The sequence below is a fragment of the Podarcis melisellensis genome (genome assembly GCF_964234715.1).
Source record: "Podarcis melisellensis genome assembly, chromosome: 16".
Taxonomy (NCBI): domain Eukaryota; kingdom Metazoa; phylum Chordata; class Lepidosauria; order Squamata; family Lacertidae; genus Podarcis; species Podarcis melisellensis.
The window spans coordinates 22,690,705-22,710,410 of NC_138533.1; the positions used below are offsets into that span (position 1 = coordinate 22,690,705).

Below are 19,706 nucleotides of genomic sequence, written 5' to 3' on the forward strand. Positions count from 1 at the left end.
TGCATATCCTTTTAACGGTTTTCCAAATCACAGTTCTTATAAAATTTAACATCCTTAGATCTTCATATTATGAAATTAAACATATTAATTCATCACTTAACATAAATAAAATCCTAAGCCAATTAAGTATCTGCAAACAATTTTCAGTTAATTTAACTTAAAATATTTAACTAATTACAGATAGGTAGCCGTGTTGGTCTGCCATAGTCAAAACTATTATATTTAACTAAGTAATCCTTAAATTTAATCCACTCTGTTGAATACGTTTGAGCTGCATCTATTTCCACACTGGAAAACACCTCCTTCCTCTCCTCCACCGCCCGCCCCTTCCGCGTTTCTCCAAGTTTTGTCCTACGTGGAAAGTGAATGGGAAGAGGAGTGTGGAGGAGGGGAGGCGGGTGCGGAGGAGGAAACACCGCGCTCCTCCTGGTCAACTGGATTGGCGGGTGAGAAGCAGGAGGAGGGGGGGGTTCTTTAAGCCTTTGATTGATTGGCAGCTCGGACGGCCAAGAGCTTTGCCGGCTCGCTCTCCCTTTCCCGCCCATTTTCCATTCAAGAGGCCTGCGAGGCCGCCGGCCCTCGCCCGCGCCCGAGAGCCAATGCCGGCTGCGTAGGGGCGGGCTCGGGAGCGATGGCTCAGCCAATGGGCGTGGCCGGATCGGCTGAGGGAGAGGCGGCCCGGCCGGATCGACTGTGGGTTTCGTCCGATGGCGGCGCCCCTTCCTTCCCGCTGAGGCGGCCGCGTATGGCCAAGAGCCGAGCGGGAGCAAGCGGCGGCGGTGACGACGGGGAGGCTGCCTCCGCCGCCCAGGCCGGCGGCATGGGCTCTGCGCCCCGCGGACCCCTGGCCGAGGCGGAGGAGGACGACGACGCTGCCGAAGACGAGGCGGCGTCGGCGGCAGCGGCCAGCGAGATGGACTCGCGGAGCTCCTTGGGCGGCGGCGGCAGCAGCTCCGACGGCGAGCGCCGCGTCGACAAGTTCGGCTTCCTCGTCGCCGACGGCGGAGACGGACCAGAGCAGGAGGCGCCGTGAGTGGCGGCGGCGGGGGGGGGGGGGAGTGCGCACTGGGCGCTCTTGCCATGGGCAGGGGCACTCTTGCCCCTTTCGGGAGTGGGTGGGTATGGGCTCGCCTCGAGCCCGGCAGTGGCCGGCCAGAATCAGGAGGCAAGTGGTGTCCCACCTCTTTGTAGTAGCCTCGAGTGCGGCAGAGGTGCGCAGGGGCACTGTTGCCATTCCCCGGCCTGTCTCTGTTATTGGCATAGGTTCCTTCGCCGCCTCCCCCTATAAAATATTTGAGGGGGCCGCCCCCACCCCCACCCCCAAAGTTGATGGACATTGCCTTACGAATGGTGTGTGCGTGCAAAGCACCATGCGATCGATTATACGGGGTGGGGCTTACTTACCTCTCCCATTACAGTGGTACCTCGGGTTACAGACGCTTCAGGTTACAGACTCCGCTAACCCAGAAATAGTACCTCGGGTTAAGAACTTTGCTTCAGGATGGGAACAGAAATTGCGGGTACCTCAGGTTAAGAACAGTTTCAGGTCAAGAACGGACCTCCAGAACAAATTAAGTTCTTAACCCGAGGTACCACTGTATTTTATTCAAGTTGGCATCCCATATTCTTGGGGAGGGTGGTGGGTGGAAGTTTCTGTGTGTCACACACACGCACACACACTTAGCAGGGCACTCTTGCCATGGTCAGGAGGCACTCTCTGTGCCAAGAATGATGAGCTGTGGTAGGAAAACCCTGTGGAAGGGAAACTGCAAGTGTTTGTGGTGTAGAGGCGCTCTGTCTGTGGGCAAGGGTACTCTTCCCTGTTTGGGAGCTGGCTTTTGTCACTCCTGGGGGTGGGTAGGTGTGGGTGAGGGTGAACAGCTGGTGACTAAGTTTCTGTAACACCCCCCCCCCATGGGCTGGAGTTTGCACCCAAGAGTTATAACCCCTGTTGCCTTTTGGGGAAATTGGCTTGTCTCCCTTCCCGGAGTGGTGAGGGCAAGTTTTTTAGGCCCAGTGACTCTGAGGCATTTTTGCCATGGGCAGGATCACTCTTGCCTTTCTGGGAATTGTCCTGTCTTGCTGGCGGGCTGGGTGGGTGAGGCTGGCCATCAGTGGCTGTAAATTTCTGTAATACCCAGGAGCCAGGGCAAGGGGGCACTCCTGCCGTGGGGTGGGGAGGGGTGCTGTTTGCACCCCAGAGGGATGAGCATTGACGGGGAGCCCTGTGAAGGGAGAACGGTCGGTGGGAGCTAAATGCATGTGTAACCCTGATGGCCAGGGATGCTCTTTCCATGGGCAGGGATATTTGTTGTTTCTAGGCAGAAGAGAGGTGGGTAAGCAATTGCTTTGGTAGTAAAGCACAAAGAGCTGCCTATTTATGTAACCTCAGATGGGCTGGAGGACGCTTTTCCCATGGGCAGAGGTTCTTTTGCTTTCGAGAGTTGGAGTCTAATTGTGTCTGAGGATGACCCTAGGCTGAAGAATATCGCTTTTGGCTACAGATGTCTGTTGCCTTCAGAGAGGTACCAGGCTCCAGCCTGCCTAGATTGGGGTGTGTCCCACACCTGGCTTGGAGAGATGTGTGATTAAAGGGATTCTGAGGACCTCTTGTTACTTTAAACTCCACTGATATCCAGAATAAAATGGGGCCAAGGCTACTTGGTTGAAGCCTCCTATCCAGCTCCTCCGTGAGATGTCCCAGGGTATGGTTGAGTAGAAGGCACTTTTCATGAGCTTGGGTTTTCACACTTTTTATTCTCCCTCTCTCTGTTTAGCGCTCTTGAGTCTGGAAACAGGTTTAGGGACTGAGTACTAAGGCATGGAATGGGGAGGATGTGTAGATTTTGGATTGCCAGATTTAGGGGAGGCCTCCCCTGTTCTTCCCAGTGAGAGGTGGAGGAAAAATGGAAATTGTCTCAGTGCAACAGTAGTGAGTTGCTGCTGCTGAACTTCCCCTCTTAACAGTACCAGAGCCCTTCTGAGTTATCGAAACAACTGAGGGATGAAGGCTTTAGGCAGCAAACCCACTCTAGGGGCATCTGGGCCACAAGTGCCTGAGGGTGACCAGAGTGAAACCACCCTCATTGTTTCTGATCCTGGATGAAGTGGGAATTGCAGTGCAGGGAGTATTCTTGTTTTGAAGTCCAGAGGTGCTTTATCTGAGGGTAGCAGAGTAAGGCAGGCTTTAGGAATGCAGATGTTGTGGCTTAGGGAATGGTTCTTGATTGCCAAATCCCCCTTCTCTGGGATACCTTCATCCCAGTCTCCCCTGGGTGGGTGGTGGCAGTAGGCTAGGGCTTGCTATATGGGCCCTCTTAAAATCAACCTCTTTCCCCAAGTCTTCATGCACTGTTTTGGAGGGGGTGCCCTCCATCGTAGGATGTTTTGACTTCTTATGTAAGCACCTTAAGTTGCAGTCTGTGTCCCTTTACTCGATCTGAGCCAGCCTGGAACTGGACTTCCCCAAAGCAATTTTCCAGCTCAGGGGCTGGTCTGCTGTAAAGCATAGATGATCATGTCCAAAGACACTAGGCAGTTGTCTTGGATAATTACCCTTCTCTCAGTTGACCGTGAGGCAGGTTAATGATTGTAAAGCATTTTTTCTGCTGCGCCACAGAAGCGGCAACTGTTTTGTTTTGCTTTGTATGGCTTTGACTCTGTGGCCTGCTTCCTCCCCATTCTGAAAGAAGACAATTGATCCAGGAGGAAACATTCCCTTCAGCATGATTCTTTTTGGAACTGAAGAGCATGATATCCACTGAACTGAAGTAAAGGTGGGGGGAAGAAGCCATGTAACCCGTGACACTCTGGGGTGGGCGAGCCTGGAGAATGATTAATGCACACCTTGCAAATGAGACGTGTATTGCATTCCAACATCTCTTGTGTGAGAGTAGGTATACCTGTTTTGGTGAGAGCAGGGTCACTGTGGAAAGGTGATAAGCTGGCTAGCATCCAACACCTGGCCCATCCCAGCCAGTTGGCACTGTTCACTTACCCACGTGACGCTGTAAAAAGCAATGTCTCGATAGCGATATTTCCCATAGGGCAGCCTTCCTTTCATAGCCACCCAGCAATTAAAATATAACCCAGCCTTACAAATAAACCCGTGGATAATTTATTACATTTCTATAACTTTCTGTCAAATGGATTCTGCAAAGCAGTTTACAATAATGTTTGTACAACGAAACGAGACAATAAAAATTTTGTATACATGTAAATGGGGGGGGGAGTTTTGAAGCAGCTGTTTTTCAGCTTCTTTTTCTGCTACCCTCAGGACAAAGGGGTGTTTCAAAAGCCCCTGTGGTGGGGGAAGGAGGAGCCATGGCTGTTTAGATCAGGTGTGGGGAACTTTCAACCTCCAGATGTTGCTGAAATTCAGCTGCCATCAGCCCTAGAGAGCACTGCCAGTGTTTAGGGATGGTGGGAGTTGCCATCTGGAGGGCCAAAGCTTCCTCACACCTGGTTTAGTTTACCAGCCTGCTTGCCAATGCATATGGATATATAGTCATTTGTGGCACATTAAAAACTTGAATGCATGCTGAAGTGGAGATGCTGTCTTTTCCGCTTCCCAAATGATTTCCTGTTGGATCATGTGGAGAGGTGATTGGTTTTTTGTTTTGTTTTTCCTACAGGTGACCAAGTGAGTAGCCTGCCATGTCTAACCTTTGTGAGTTAATAGGGACAAGATGCCTTGCTGTGAAGGGGGAAACAGTACTGTTGAGCCTCGTCCCCCTCTTCCTAGGATAGGAGCATTGGGTCCTTTAACTGCAGAACCTAAACTATTGAGCTTCATTCAGTGAGCTGTGACTCACAAGTGGTTTGCAAATGGACCTTGGGTGGGGTGCATCAGTGGTGCTGCCACTGTCTCATTTCCCAACTTATAATACCGTATTTTTTGCTCTATAAGACTCACTTTTTTCCCTGCTAAAAAGTAAGGGGAAATGTGTGTGCGTCTTATGGGGTGAATGCAGGCTGTGCAGCTATCCCAGAAGTCAGAACAGAATGCAGGCTGTGCAGCGATCCCTCTTGTTGTTCTGGCTTTTGAGATTCAGAATACTTTTTTTCTTGTTTTCCTCCTCCAAAAACTAGGTGCGTCTTATGGTCTGGTGCGTCTTGTGGAGCGAAAAATACGGTAGCTGCTTTTTCAGGGTAAAATCAGGTGGTAGATGCAGAAATAGCCACACTCCACTATGGAGTGAAGCTGCTTTTGGCCACTTTGGTACACCAGCAAGCAATATGATGGTTCAGACCACCTGAGGGGGGGGGGAGCAGAAAAGAATAAAGATATGAAATAGAAGCACCTCCTACGACATAATGGGTCAGTGTGACCGGCTGTTAACCGGAAAGTTGGTGGTGGAAGCTCACCCAGGGACAGCTGTGGGCTCTGTGTTGAAGCCTGAGATTGAAGGTGGATCCTGGTTGGCTGTAAAGGAGTTCCGCAGAATTGATTTGTTTTTGTTTTTTTCAAATGGGCTTGTCAATTTCACTTTTGCTGTCAGAAATGAGGAAGTGAAAATGACACATCCTGTTCACTACCCTGGAACAATGGGAGTGGGTGGCCTTCAAGCAGTATGCCAGTAGGCAGATTAAAAATCGCAAGAGGTTCACAGAATGGGTGAGGCACTCCCTGACTGGGGGGTAGGGAGAGAGAGAGGAGGATAGACTTAAAGCAGTGAAAACACCCTGTTTTTGTTTATTAAAAAAACACATAAATTCGGATTCGAACTTGTAAACTGGGTCTATACTGCGAGGGAGCACTGAGCCTACACAGTATATCCAAAATCTACTGACAGTGTAGGCGTTGGACATGGGATGGCAGAGGAATTTGTGTTGCTCAACTTGTATCTCTCTGATTTCCCTTTCCGCTCATGCCTGCAGCATTGGCCTGTACCAGGGGTCAGCAAACTTTTTCAGCAGAGGGCTGGTCCACTGTCCCTCAGACCTTGGGGGGGGTGAACTATATATTTTTTTGGGCGGAGGATGAAAAAATTCCTATGCCCCACAAATAACCCAGAGATGCATTTTAAATAAAAGCACACATTCTACTCATGTAAAAACACCAGACAGGCCCCACAAATAATCCAGAGATGCATTTTAAATAAAAGGACACATTCTACTCATGTAAAAACACACTGCTTCCCAGACTGTCCGTGGGCCGGATTTAGAAGGCGATTGGACCAGATCTGTCCCCCGGGCCTTTGTTTTCCTACCCATGGCCTGTACTGTACAGTATTAGATATTGCCACTTATTAAAAGGTGCCTGCACTGTCTGTGCTTTTCCTTCTTCTGGTAGGAATCTCAATGAATGTGGTAGCTGGAGAGAAACTGTTATTTTCCTAGCAACTAAAAATAAAATTGTGGCACTGCCTTCATTGAGGAAATACATCTTGGATACTTGATTTTGGTGTGAATATACCTAGCTCTGAAATATTGTCCAGCACTTTCTGACAGCCTTGTATTGAAAGGAGCAGGGGCACAACCGGACAGCCTGATCATCCTATCACAGCAGACCTATTAGCTTTTACTGTGACCCCAAATGGACTGAGATATCTAAGAACATGCTACCTCCTATTGGGGGTTCCAAGGTAAGCCATTGTTTACCAGGCTCAGTTGACTTAATTCAGTTGCTTCTAGTATTGGGAGGAGATCTGGTGTGTTTAGGAAGAAAATAGTACGCTGAATCAAAGAGGCATAGGGATTGGAGTGTGGGTTTCTCTGGTTGAGTTCATGGAGACTAGGAGTCAATATTTGCCACCCACACATAGCAAACGGTTGATGTTCAGGGCTGTTGAAGGATATGCAGACTGAGTGAATGTTGCTTTTTATGAGAGCCTTTGCCAGACTGCGAGAGCTCCTTAACATGCAGGAGGAGTGTCTGGAATATGTAGCAGAGGAGATAAGTGAGAGTGAAGGAGAGAGCAAGCAGCCACTACTGCAGTGTGCTGGTGCCAGAGCTACTCCCTCTTGTTGCTTCGTTGTATATATGAGAGCAGGAATCTCATTCGCTGGGAGGCTATGGCTGTTGCACAAAACACCCAGAAAAGGTTGCAACAATGAAAGGAGATTTGGGAAATTAGTCCCTGTTACCTTGGCTGCTCTGAGTGTGGTAGTGACTCCCAAACTGGGTGCTGTGTCCCCCACTATCTCTTTGAGCTATCGGGATTCCACAGTGCAGTCTGCTGCACTATTGTGGATGGGCACAGCATTGCCATAGAAGCATCTCCGTTAGCTAGGGAACATGGTGCCATCCCTGAGTCCTGACTGACCGATCCAAAGGGTATGATCAGAGGTTTGGAGGCAATATAAACTGGGCTATTTGGCAGTCTTAAGAAGGTTTCCAGGTCAAGGTGATCAGGAAAACCTATGTGCATTTCGTAAGTATTCTTGAAAGATGACAATTGGAACAGGCATCCCCAAACTCAGCCCTCCAGCTGTTTTGGTACTACAATTCCCATCATCCCTGACCACTGGTCCTGTTAGCTAGGGGTGGTGGGAGTTGTAGTCCCAAAACAGCTGGAGGGCCGAGTTTGGGGATGCCTGATCTGGAACATAAGAGTCCACCTTCTACTTCTCCCCACTGGAAATGGAATGAATGAGAAGAGGGGGTTTTCCTCCCTGGCTGGAGCCTTGACAAAAATTGCTCCTCTTAAGGAACTAGCAACAACAAAAAATTAGGTAGCAATTTAAGGGAAAGACCCCAGGAAGCAGCCTTATATTGAGTGAGGGCATTGGTCCATCTAGCTTACTATTGTCTTCATTGACAGGCAGCAGCTCTCCAGGACTTCAAGTGGGTTTCTCTCCCAACCCTGCCTGAAGATGCCAAGGATTGAACTTGGGACTCCTGCATGCAAAGTGTTCTATCTCTGAGCTACAGGAAATATTAAAAGAGGGCAACAAACATTTGAGTCAAGGCAACTGTATGCAAAATGCATCTCTTAGGAACTTTCATCATGATCATTTTTGCTTGGAGTTTCTGTTCTAAACAAAACAATGCAATAATAATCTGAGACGCAGAATAAGTTTTTACTGTCCTATCTTATACTGGAAGCCATGGATAGATTTAAAACTCCATTAAAAAAAAACACCAAAATCACAGAATCCCCGAGCTGGAAGGGACCCAAGGGTCATCTAGTCCAACCCCCTGCAATGCAGGAATCACAGCTAAAGCATCCATAACAAATGGCCATCCAGCCTCTGCTCTAAAATAGCATAAGGGTATAAGGTTTCTTCCATCTTAACCTACCTTCCATTAAACTTTTCAGAAGCATTTCAGAAGCTCTCAAATGGCCCAGAGTCTGTCTCTGCAGCTGTGAGGTCTAAAGAAACCAACTTACTTTCTCACGGCTCTGTGGCAGTTATCAGAGTTTGATTAGAGGCTTGTAGGTCCCCCCCTCCTTTCTGTTTGTGCTGCTTTTAGATCTCTTCACATTCCTAGGTTGCTGGCACGAAGGTTGCAAGTGAAACCACTGACTTGGAACAAACAGTTACTGAGACTTCTGCTATCTCAGGCTTGCAGAGAAATCCACAAACCTAACCTATTACTTATTTTTGGCTTATGAGCATTTAATAGCCTATCCTTTAGCCCACACATAATGCTGTAGTGTTGCTTGTTACCCGACAACAGCCTGAAAGGAAACTGAATGATCCAACAACAGTCTCTCTCTTCCTGTTTATCAGACTTCCCTTACCTGGTGGCCAGGAAGGCAATTATTCCACACTGCAGGTGAGCAGCAAGTGGCTGTTGTGAAAGCGACACTCTCATCTTATTCTCATTGCCTAATCCTTGTTTCATGAACTGCCCTGTAGCTACAGGCACTTTGCATATGCCACTGGGCATGCTAAAGGAGTGCTTCATTCCATAGCTCGAGTCAAGAACCTAGAAAGTTGCCATGCTGAGTCAGGCCGTCGCCCTGTATTGACCACAGTGGGGCTGTGGAACATTTTTCAGCCTGAGGGTTGCATTCCCTCATGGGCAACCTTTCAGGGGACACTGACAGGTGTGGGCAGGGCAAAGGGGTAAAAAATAGATGGAATCAGAGGCAAAAGTGGCTGGAGCAACACATGGCTCTTTCCTTTCTACATTACTCTGTTTTCCAGACAAGCAAACATCAAAGGGTTCTATACACACCCCTCTCCCCATACAGGTAAAGGTAAAGGGGACCCCTGACCATTAGGTCCAGTCATGGCCGACTCTGGGGTTGCGGCACTCATCTTGCTTTATTGGCCGAGGGAGCCGGCGTACAGCTTTCGGGTCATGTGGCCAGCATGACCAAGCCGCTTCTGGTGAACCAGAGCAGCACACAGAAACGCTGTTTACCTTCCCTCCAGAGCGGTACCTATTTATCTACTTGCACTTTTTGGCGTGCTTTCAAACTGCTAGGTTGGCAGGAGCAGGGACCGAGCAACGGGAGCTCACCCCAATGCAGGGGTTCGAACCGCCCACCTTCTGATTGGCAAGTCCTAGGCTCTGTGGTTTAACCCACAATGCCACCCGCGTCCCACCCCCCCATACAGGTAGAAGAGAGCATTGATCAAAGTTTAAGGACACATTGAGAGGTGATGCCTGGGGAGGAGGCATGGCTAGGGAGAGGCCTGGATTGAGAGACCGTGCTGCATAATTTATATGCACACACACGGAATACACATCCTGTTAATGTGCGAGGAGCAGCTTGGTGCCTTTTCCAGATTACTCTGATTTTGCTGTAGTTTTAAATATTATTTTGGTGCAAAGTCTTTCATTTCCAGGAAAGATGGTGACAAAGGGGCTAGAGAACAGAAAAACAAAGATTAGAGGGAGAACAGATGCAGCTGCGGGTGGAGGCAAATACATCCTGCTTGGATGGGTGCCTGGGGGCAAACAGTCTTTCCCATTCAGGTATCTTTCCAGACCCCCTTCCTACAAAAATTAAGAGATTTTGTTTTGTTTTTCTAGTTTTGTTTGTGATTTGGGAGTTGCCTGTTTGGGGCTGTGCATCTGCTTTTGTCTTTAGGTTGATGCAGGCGGCAAAGTACAAGACACTTTCAACTTGCATAAGGGTTATGTTCCGGGGACATGGGCATAGCTAAGATTTATTTTAGGGGGGCAGGCTTTATATTCGGGGTCAAAACAGAGTTATCTGCAACACAGTTGGTCAGTTAGCTGCAGGCAATAATGCTTCAGAACACCAGTTGCTGGAAACCACAGGAGGGGAGAGTGCTCTTGTGCTCAGGTCCTGCTTGTGGGTTTCCCAGAAAAGGCATCTTGTTGGCCATTGTGAGCAAAGGATGCTGGACTTGATGGACCACTGGCCTGATCCAGCAGGCTCTTCTTATGTTCAAGGAAGGAAAGGGGGTTGGCAGAGAGTAAAAGGTAAGGTATTTCACCCCAGACGTCAGACCTTTCCACATCCATTACCAGCAAGTGGCCCCCACTTGATTACCTTTGAAAGGAGCATAGCCTTCAATGGAAAGAAAGTTCCCTGCCCTTTCAGTAAATGAGATGAACTTAAGCAATATCTTTACAAAAAGGCATGTAGCTTTGAGAGATCACCGTGCACAATAAATGAATAGTAGTAACTGGACAGGGCAGGTCTCCCTGTGGGGAGTTGTCATGTAATATTATGTTTGCATACAAACATACTGGATGGGGCATACCTGCAAATTGGGTGTGGGACAGCTCTTAAATATCCTTTTAAAAAAAAGAACAGCATCAGTTCCCCCAAAAGCAAATGTCCCGAGCCCTCTTCCCTCCTGCTACCTTGTCTGTGTTATCCCTCCACAATCAGGAGGCAAAATGCCTCTGAATGCCAGTTACCAGGCATCCAGGTGGGGAGAGATGTGTGCACTCAGTTCCAGCTTGACAAGCTTCCCATTGGGGCATCAGATTGGCCAGAACAGGATGCTGGACTGACTAGATGGGTCACTGGCCTGACCAGTGTCCAGGCTCTTCTTTTCCAGCTGAGCCAAATACATGTAGAAAACCTTCTTTAACTAGAAGCTATTTTTTAAAGCCCAGGTTAAAGCTCATCAAGTCATCATCTTGCTGCAAGTGGACATTATAGCCCTAAAACTGGCCGCACCTATGAAAGGTTGACTTAGAATTGTTGAGACAACATGCTCCTGAACTTGGAGGAGAAGCAGAACTTCCTTCATGCTAAGTTGCAACGACCCATTTTTTACCTCAATGGTTGTTTGCAAATGGTGCAGGTCTAATATGCCTTCAGAGTTGGGTAAACCATTTCCTGCACCCTAAGGGCAGAGTGAGATGTCGGGTTCTGGGCATCTGTCATTTAAATTATAATGTGGGGAGCTGTCCTCCCCATATGTTTTGACAATACTTGTACAGCTTGCCTGTAAATAACATGTCTTTTTAAAATTGGATTTATTAGCAGCTCATCCTCATCTGTTCTGTGCTGACAAATAGCATCAGAAGCAAGATCTAGCCTAATGAATCTGGTGGTTTGCTCTTTTTTAAAACAGAAGGGTGACTGGGGTGTGTGAATTGTGAGTTTAAAACTAGGTCAAAGCAGGGCCTCTTCTCCACATTAAAATCCCATCTAGTTCCTAAAGTAATGCTGCACTAGGCAGAGTGGTGGGATTGGGATGCTGTTGCAAAAGGGATTAGCCTGGGGATGCCTGCACCTAAGATGTGCCACATTCTAACTGAGCTGTTTTATCACAATGAAGCAAGCGGGGCCACTGGTTTGTTTTCAGACAAAGAAGCAGAACAAATCTAGTGTGTAAATCAAGCTATAAAACACTTCAATAAAGCCAGTACATGATTGATGGGGAAGCAGAAGCTTTTATTATCTCACTTCCCAATATTTGGCCATTAAAAAGCTGTGTGTGAGTATTAAGGCAGATATGGAAAACCTTTGGCCCTCCACACATTGCTGAACTGCAGTGCCTATCATCCCTGGCCATTGGCCACTTTTGCTGGGGCTGATGGGAGTTGTAGTTCAGGAACATATGGGGCAAAGGGGTGGGCAGAGGCTCCTCACACCTAGGTTAAGGGGAGCAGAGGAAAGCAGGAACCTGAGGAAGTGAAATGGGAAATGGGTTGTTGAGAGCAAGGGATCAGAATGAAGGAAGGGTCCAGGATATAGGAAACCCAGGGCTTAACTTGAGAATAGAAGCTAGTGACTAAAGGGGTTGGCAAGGGACGTTGTGTAGTTTACAGTCCATTTTAAGCATGGTGGCAGGCCTTCTTCCAGAGTAAAAAGCTTGAAGGCTTTTTCTCATGTTCTGAGATGGGTATGGTTGAGAGCAGGTGGCTAGCAGGAGGTGGTTTATTATGCTGGTGGTTGAAGTGTTCCAGACTTCATTGTATTGTTGGCCTGTGGTCGGAACAACCGGCTGGGGATTTACTCAGAGGCCTGCAGCCAAGGTCTTATATCCTTTGACTCTTCACCTCTTAAGCTGACTTAGGTGGCCTCCTAGTTTTCCAACACTGACTCCTTCCTCTGTTTTTCTTCCCTCTGCCCTCATTCTGACCATTTCCTCTCGGACCTTCTTTTTTGATATTCTTGCTGCTTACATCTCCTTTCCTAGGCCCATCCATGTGCCCTGGTTCTCTAGGGTAAGAGCAGCTCAGCAAGACCTCTTAAGAGTCAGAGCAGCTGAGCCAGTGGCAGCCAGAGACTTCAGGGCAGCCCTGCCGATCACTGCCAGGAGCTTTGCCACTGGACATTACATGCTTTTTGTAATTTGAACATGACTCACAAGTTATGCTTCTTAAAGTTTGAGTTACTTTGGGGCATAATGTTGTGTTTAAAGCACAAAGTGCACCCCACCTTTTGGTATACCTGCCTATTCAGTTTAACTAACAAGCTTCTTCACACATACGTTACAGGTACATACAGTGGAACCTCAGGTTATGTTACCCTCTGGTAACGTAAACTTTGGGTTGCGAAAGCGGCAAACCCGGAAGTGTTTCACCGCTTGTGCGTGCGCAGAAACAGTCTACTGCCGCATGCGCAGAAGCGGTCTCTCCGGTTGAGAAAACTTTGGGATACAGCCAGACTTCCGGAATGGATCCCGTTCGCAACCGGAGGTACCACTGTATAAAAGATGCTAGGGAGATTTGAATAACCTCTACTGAAGTGGTTGGGCAATTTTTGCCTTTGTTCACCAGTGTTCAATGGCACTGTGGAAATTGGACTGGCCTGATTGATCTGGTAGAGCTTCTGCTTGGCATGCAGAGGGTCCCAGGTGCAATCCTCAGCATCTCCAGGTAGGGTTGGGAGGATTCCCTGCCTGAAATTTGGGAGAACCACTGCCAGTCAGTGTAGACAACACTGAACTAGATGGTCTGACGCTGTATTTGGCAGCTTCCTATCTAGTGAAGCATGGGCCTGAGCATGTAGATTCAGCTGGGCTTTACAGTTAGGAAAGACACATGGCTTAGATGTCTCATCTGCTCCACCACCAGTAACAGAAGTTTAGCAGGCACCAGCTACATGAAGTGGACTAGAAGAAGGCCCAGTGCTGTTACAATCTGCAGGGAATGAATCTCTGGCAGCTATTCCAGGCTCCAGGATCTTGCTGTTCCGTTTCCGCCAAGCCATGCCAGATTCTTGTCTGCTGCAAAACTGGTTTTTCCATTCAAGCTCAGGATTTTTGCGCATTGATGTGCACTTGGCTTAAGCATTGTCAGATAAGCAGCTTTATCTGGCTCCCTTCAGAATCTCCTTCCTACAGGAGGAACGGGAAAATCTCTCGCTTTTGTGAAAAGAGTGGGTGGGTGTCACTTTGGAGCTGCGGATGAGCCTGCTGTTAAAGCTCTCCAGTGAATTTTGGAGGAGTTCATACTTGGCAATTCTTGTGCAAAAGAGCAAGGCTGACTACCTGTACACTGCCTCCCATCCTTCTTGAGACAATTGTCATTGACTGTAAAATGGCAGCTCGTATACAAGCAGGGACTGAGGTGCAGAGAGAGTGGGGAGTTTTGAAGCACTGACTTGGCATTCCCAATTCATGCATGGCCAGTGCATATTCAGAACAACTTTGGAGAGCCAGTGTGTTGTTGAGACTAGAAGGTTGAGTTTGGACTAGAGAGGGCCAGGTTCAAATTCTGTCACCAGCCCTCAAGTTTGCTGCCTGGGTGGGTGTGCTCTCTCAGCCTCACCTATCTCACAGGGTGGCTGTAGGATTAAAAAGGAGCAAGTCCGGAGAAGGAGGCTGGGAGAATACCTTAACTAAAAATGTTAGTTCTCCCAGTAGAGCCAGATTAGGACCTTAATTTCCCACCCTCCCAAAAAAAGATTTGAAATGCTTCTTATGCCCAGGTTTCTTGCTGTCTTCTCTGCTCTGTAAGTAGAGAGGAAGCAAGGAGCCCTGAATAGTGTTAAGGGGGTGGGAGAGTGCAAATTCATCCTGATCTGTCCACTAGAGGAAATCCAGCAAGCAGATTGTAATGTTTGGAGAGGATCACACCCTCTATACTAAGAGGGGTGTGTGTGTTGACCCTATGGCCCTCCAGATGTCATAGGACTCCGTATATCCCTTTACAGAAGACTGAAGCATCGCTAGCAGAATTCTTGGAATCTCAAATTATGCAATAATACTCCATGTGTTGGTACATCTCCTTGAAGAAAATTGTAATTACCATATTTTTCAAGGCTTCTATTAAGTAAGGATTGGTGGAATTACAGAACTGTTTGAGCTGATTTCATCTCTCTCTTTTTCCCTTCCTGCCCCTTTTCTCTTTTGTGTTGTGTCTCTTAGACCGTAATATTGTCTCTTAGACCGCTAACTGTTAGTGGGATTGATATTTGTAAGCTGCTCTGGGAGTCCCCTTTCTCCCTCCCCAGCCCCAGTTAAGAGCGGAGTCAGGATCCTTTACTCAGTCCAATGTCTAAATAAAATACTGCTGCAGCTGTGTGTGGGTGTTCCCAGAATGGTTATAGAATTAATGTGTATTTTTGTTAATAAGCAGTTTTGAGCACACGGAGAGGTGGAGTTTTAAACCACATCTAATAAATAGATATTGTGGCTACTGCTCTTCCTTGGAGCAGTTCCTCTGACTTTTCCAAAGTCAGAGCCTGAGCATCTTTCTAGAAGTGCTTTGTAGAGATTCTCATCTTTGGGCCTGTTTTTGATGGCAGTCAATTCTTTACGTAGGTGGAAGCTGGGTGTAACTAGGGATGGATGAATTTGTCAATTTCACTTTCTCATTTCCCCATCCCTATAGGTTCTGTTCTCTACATTTCTCCATCAGTTTCTGATTTTTTAAAATACAGTCGTACCTCAGTTCTCGAACAGAATGCATTCCAAGAGTCCGTTTGACTCCTGGAATCGTTTGAGAACCAAAACGTGGCTTCCAATTGGCCGCAGGAGCATCCTGTAGCCAATCAGAAGCCGTGCCAGATGTTCGGCTTCCGAAAATCAGAACACTCACTTCTGGGAGCCAAGATGTTCGGCTTCCAAGGTACGACTGTATAAAAAGTTCTCACAAAAATTCATCAGCCCTTTACTGTGTACAATCTCCTGATAATGCTTTTTTTTGTTAGCAGTTTTGCCTTATATTAAATGTCTTTTGCTAGGTTTTATACTAATATGTGCATTTTATGTATGCTTTCCCCTAATATTTGTACTTTTGTATATATTTTTTGGTTTGAGAATGCATTGCAAAATTTGGAGAAATGTGAGTTTTGAAGGGTGGCTGCTTTAAAGTTTGCATATTGTTTCAGCAAGTGTGAATTAGGAGGGTTCACTTTCAGATTCATACCAACCCAAATTTCTCACCCAATACGTAGGTGTAATGTTGGCTTTTCCATCAGCAGCCAGGAGTTGAAGAGCAAACAGGGAATTCTGAGTTGAGAGAAACCCAGCAGGTCTAACAGAAACTGAAGCAGCTTTCCACTGGGGAATAAAATGGGCAAGTCTTGGGTGAAAGCTGCCTTGCTTATCGCTCTAGCTTCAGTTTTTATTAGACATGCTGGATTTCCAGGAATTTCATAGACTTGCTGGCTCTGGAAACCCCTAAACTGCTGATGGGGTGGGGGAAAGCCCCTGCATCATGGACTCTCGATTTAGTAAGGCCACACACTTCTGTGCAAAGAGCCAGTTAGATCTCTGTGGAATGTGCTGTCCTGGCTGCCCCCAGTTTTAATTTCAGTCTGGTTTGGCAGCATTGCTTGTTTCTAGAGTTATGTCTCCTTTTTCGGCAACACCCGGAAAAACTGAGTTGTGCTGGTTCTGTTAGCTGTGCCTCCAGCCACCCTCCTGCACTAAGACTGCATCTGTCAGTGCAACTTTGCTTGGCTTCCTGCTCCTAGAACCTCTCCCACATTCATAGATTATTATTGTCTGTTACTCCTTCTCCCTAGCCTGAAACCGGTAATCTAGCCTGGAATAGGGCCAGTGCAGCTAGGCAGTGTGTCGCCAAACTGTTTATAAGCTGGTGCAGATTGTATTATTAAATCAACCTGTGCAGGCTTCAAGTTCTCAGGAAGGTCAAGCAAGCACAGTTGATTTATCTGACACAAGAAGTCAGATTTGGATTATCGGCTTTGGTGACTCTGTGGACCTGGTGCAAGCATAGCAGTTTGAATGTAGGTTTTGGGCCCAGGGTTCAGAAGAAGGAACCCTGGTTGATGTTAACTGTGGTTAGGGTTGCTGCTGATGTACCCCTTAACCATGGTTGGGATGAGTGAATTTTCTCTCTGGAGGGGATTCAACTGTCTCCTCATGATCCCTTACGAGTGAGTCAGTGGTATTTCTTGACTTGCCCATATGGGGTGTGTATGGATGAATGAATGGATGGAAGAGAGATTTATGGCCACAGCAGATGGTCTGTATCCATTTTGGATTAAAAGGATGGGGCTATCTAGGTCAGGAGGTATAAGAAAAACATGGCTGTTTTCTCTAGATTAAGTTTATCATTATTATTAATTACTTATTGGACTTACTAGGCACTTTTTATGGCATACAATACAATATAAAGAAGCATTAAAACCAATGTAAAACCAAAACAAAAGCTGAAAACATTGATATACATAAAAAGCAGTCTAACAAATCCCTCCCGCTAACAGAAACCATGATGTCTACCACCCTCCAAATTAAAGGCCAAAAGCCTAGCACCTAAAAGTAGCCTGTGTTGGTGCCAGGCCTGCTTCCCTGGGGAGAACATTCTACAAGCAGGGAGCTACCACTGAAAAATTCATTCTTGTGCTGTCACCGTCTGGACGACCTGAGATTATGAACACAGAGTTAGAGCAGGCCGGCTAGAGATGGCAGGTGTGGATGGCCTTTGCCTCCTGGTATTCCCCATGTGACTGCTGTTGGAGTAGATTCATGGGTTAGCAGTCAAATTTGTGGTGAAAGGGGATAAGTGCTCGTTCTTGCCATCCAAGGTAAACTGTGCCAGGGTGTGTCCTTTCCAGTCATAGTAACACCATGATTCTGCTGACTTTGTCGGTAATCCTTAACAGCCCCTTTAAGGTAGGTCACTATTCCTTCCATTGCAGTGGTAAGTGTGTGCAATTGAGGCTGAGACAAAAACAACTTGCCTTAGGCCAGTCTGTAAAGGTAGTCATGCAGCTAAACTATTAAATCCAGAGCCTAATTACCTTACCCCCCACCACCACCCTCCCTCTTTTGTTGGTAATATGTATTACTTCACTTACGCCGAAATGTGGTGAGCCAGTCCTGCTCCATTAGGGGCCCCCGTCTGCTGACTGTGGTGCTGGAACCACTGGACAGAGGCACTTACCTGTTTAATGTTTATTCAGCTTATTAGTTCCTTGCGTGTGGGAGTCTGAGCGACTTAAAACATTTTAGGAGCGTAAAGCTTGACATAAAATTGGGGCTGGGGGATCAGTTAGTTGCAATAAGAGCCATACAATAAGCTATGGAAAAAACAGGGAAGATTTCAACAGCAAAAACATGCCATTAATAGAAAGCTCAACTGCAGTAATTCCCCAAATACCTGGGAGAATTTTTTTTACCTGGCACTGAAAGGTGGTTAATGGTGGCACCAGACAGAACCCACCAGGGAGATGTGAACTGAGTCGACTTTGCTGGCTCACAGCCCTGTCTCATCACCTGTGTGCTAGCTCTTCTATAAAGATTGGGCAAGGGTCATAGCTCAGTGGTAGAGCTTTAATGCAGAAGTTCCCAGGTTCAATCCCTGGCATCTCCAGGTAGGGCTTGGAGTGATTCACTTTCTGAAACACTGGGCAGATGCTGCCAGCCAGTGTAGGCAGTACTGGCTCTGTATAAGGCAGCATCCTATGTTCCTGTGCTTTCACCTAGCATCACTGTAGACTCAGAGGATTGGCCCTAGTGGGCTGTTCTTGATGCGAGTTCATTGGCACACTTGAACCAGGGCCTCAAAATGTGCCTAGGTGGCATTCCTGCTGTGTGTGGCACCAGAAGGCCATCAGAGAGGCAACCTGGTGTGTCTGCTGGCAGTGAGCTGTGCACTTACTTCCTCTTGAGGCCGTTCTGCATCCCAGCTTTTTTCCAGCCCCCATGTGAAAACAAAGGGGACCTTGTCCAGCCCCCCGAACTCCTAATGAATCGTCTAGCCTGTTCACAGAGGTACACAAAGGCCTGTTTAGGCAGCCCTGAGAGCCTCAAGCACAAGCAGTTGGGTCCATTCCAAGCATCAGATTAAAAGATCCCTAGCCCCCTCCTCTCTACCCCCCCTCCAATGAGCAGGCCTTACTGCCTCAGCCAAATGATTCAGGAGGAAAAAACATTAGAGCACCTGTTCATCCTGCACCAAGAATGAGGAACCTGTGGCCCTCCAGATGGTGCTGGACTTCTTAGTAAAGCAGCTTCCAATGCTGGCCATCTGTGGAGAATGTTTGAGGCTTTCTGCAGTGGATGGTTCCCATTTCCTTCATGCTTGGCTCAGAATGTGTTGAAGGAGTGCATTATAGGCTCCCTACCGCTCAGTGCCCGCAGCTGAATTGCATGCTTAAGCCAGGCACAGAGCTGGTTCTCTCTTCTCTCCCCCCCCCCAAAAAAAAATCCCAGGTGCTTTGGCATAATCTCAGCACAATCAGCCAAGGAATTCTTGGCATTTAGTTCTGTTGCCTACCTTAAGCCTTTGCTGGAGTAAGTGGGTTTAAAATGTACATTCTCTAGTACTGTGAGAATGCAAGTGACTCAAAAGGGTAAAAAATGAATAAACCATGTACAGTTATTGATTATACAGTTATTGGCTGCTTGTTGAGACTTGTTCAAGGGAAACTGGCCTTGGTGGTGACTTCTGCCTATTGATACATCGAGGCACTGTTGCCCGATTACCATGCTTATCGGCAGGCCTTGGTTTATGTCTTGCATCTGCAGGTGTGCAGAATGGAATCTAGATTGAAACTGTGTGATGTGTGTGTGGGGGGGGGAACCCTTCCAGTTCTGGGGAGGATGTGTTTTTAAAATAAGCACCTGGAGAAGGTTTAGGGCACTGGTGGAGAACCTCAATCCTGTGAACAAAAGGTGGCCTTCCAGGCTGCTCCACTTACTGGCTCTGCTTCACACCTGAAATGTGTTTGCTTGGCTTAGCTTGTCCTTGAACTCTGATTCTGCTTGCTTCCATGGATGGAGGATGCAGAGGGAAGTGTGAATGTGTGTGGGAACTAGCCTGCTGTACTAAGCTAAAGTTTGCATTGCTTGCTCTGCCCCCATTGGCCTGTGGCCCTGGGAAGGTTTTCTAGGAGGGAATGTGGCCCTTGTTCCCCACCTGTGGTTTAGGGTTGATTCTCTGTAAAGGGTGA

At 47.4% G+C, this 19,706-nt stretch overlaps 1 protein-coding gene across 1 annotated transcript in view; it reads left to right on the forward strand.

Moving 5' to 3' along the window:
• The first annotated feature begins 616 nt into the window (after positions 1–616).
• TBC1D10A (TBC1 domain family member 10A) overlaps positions 617–19,706 on the forward strand; it is a 37,847-nt gene continuing 18,757 nt past the window's right edge. Inside the window, exon 1 of the mRNA XM_081892408.1 lies at positions 617–1,029. Within this exon, the coding sequence (XP_081748534.1) occupies positions 632–1,029 (398 nt within the window). The 5' untranslated portion in view covers positions 617–631. The remainder of the gene's footprint in view (positions 1,030–19,706) is intronic.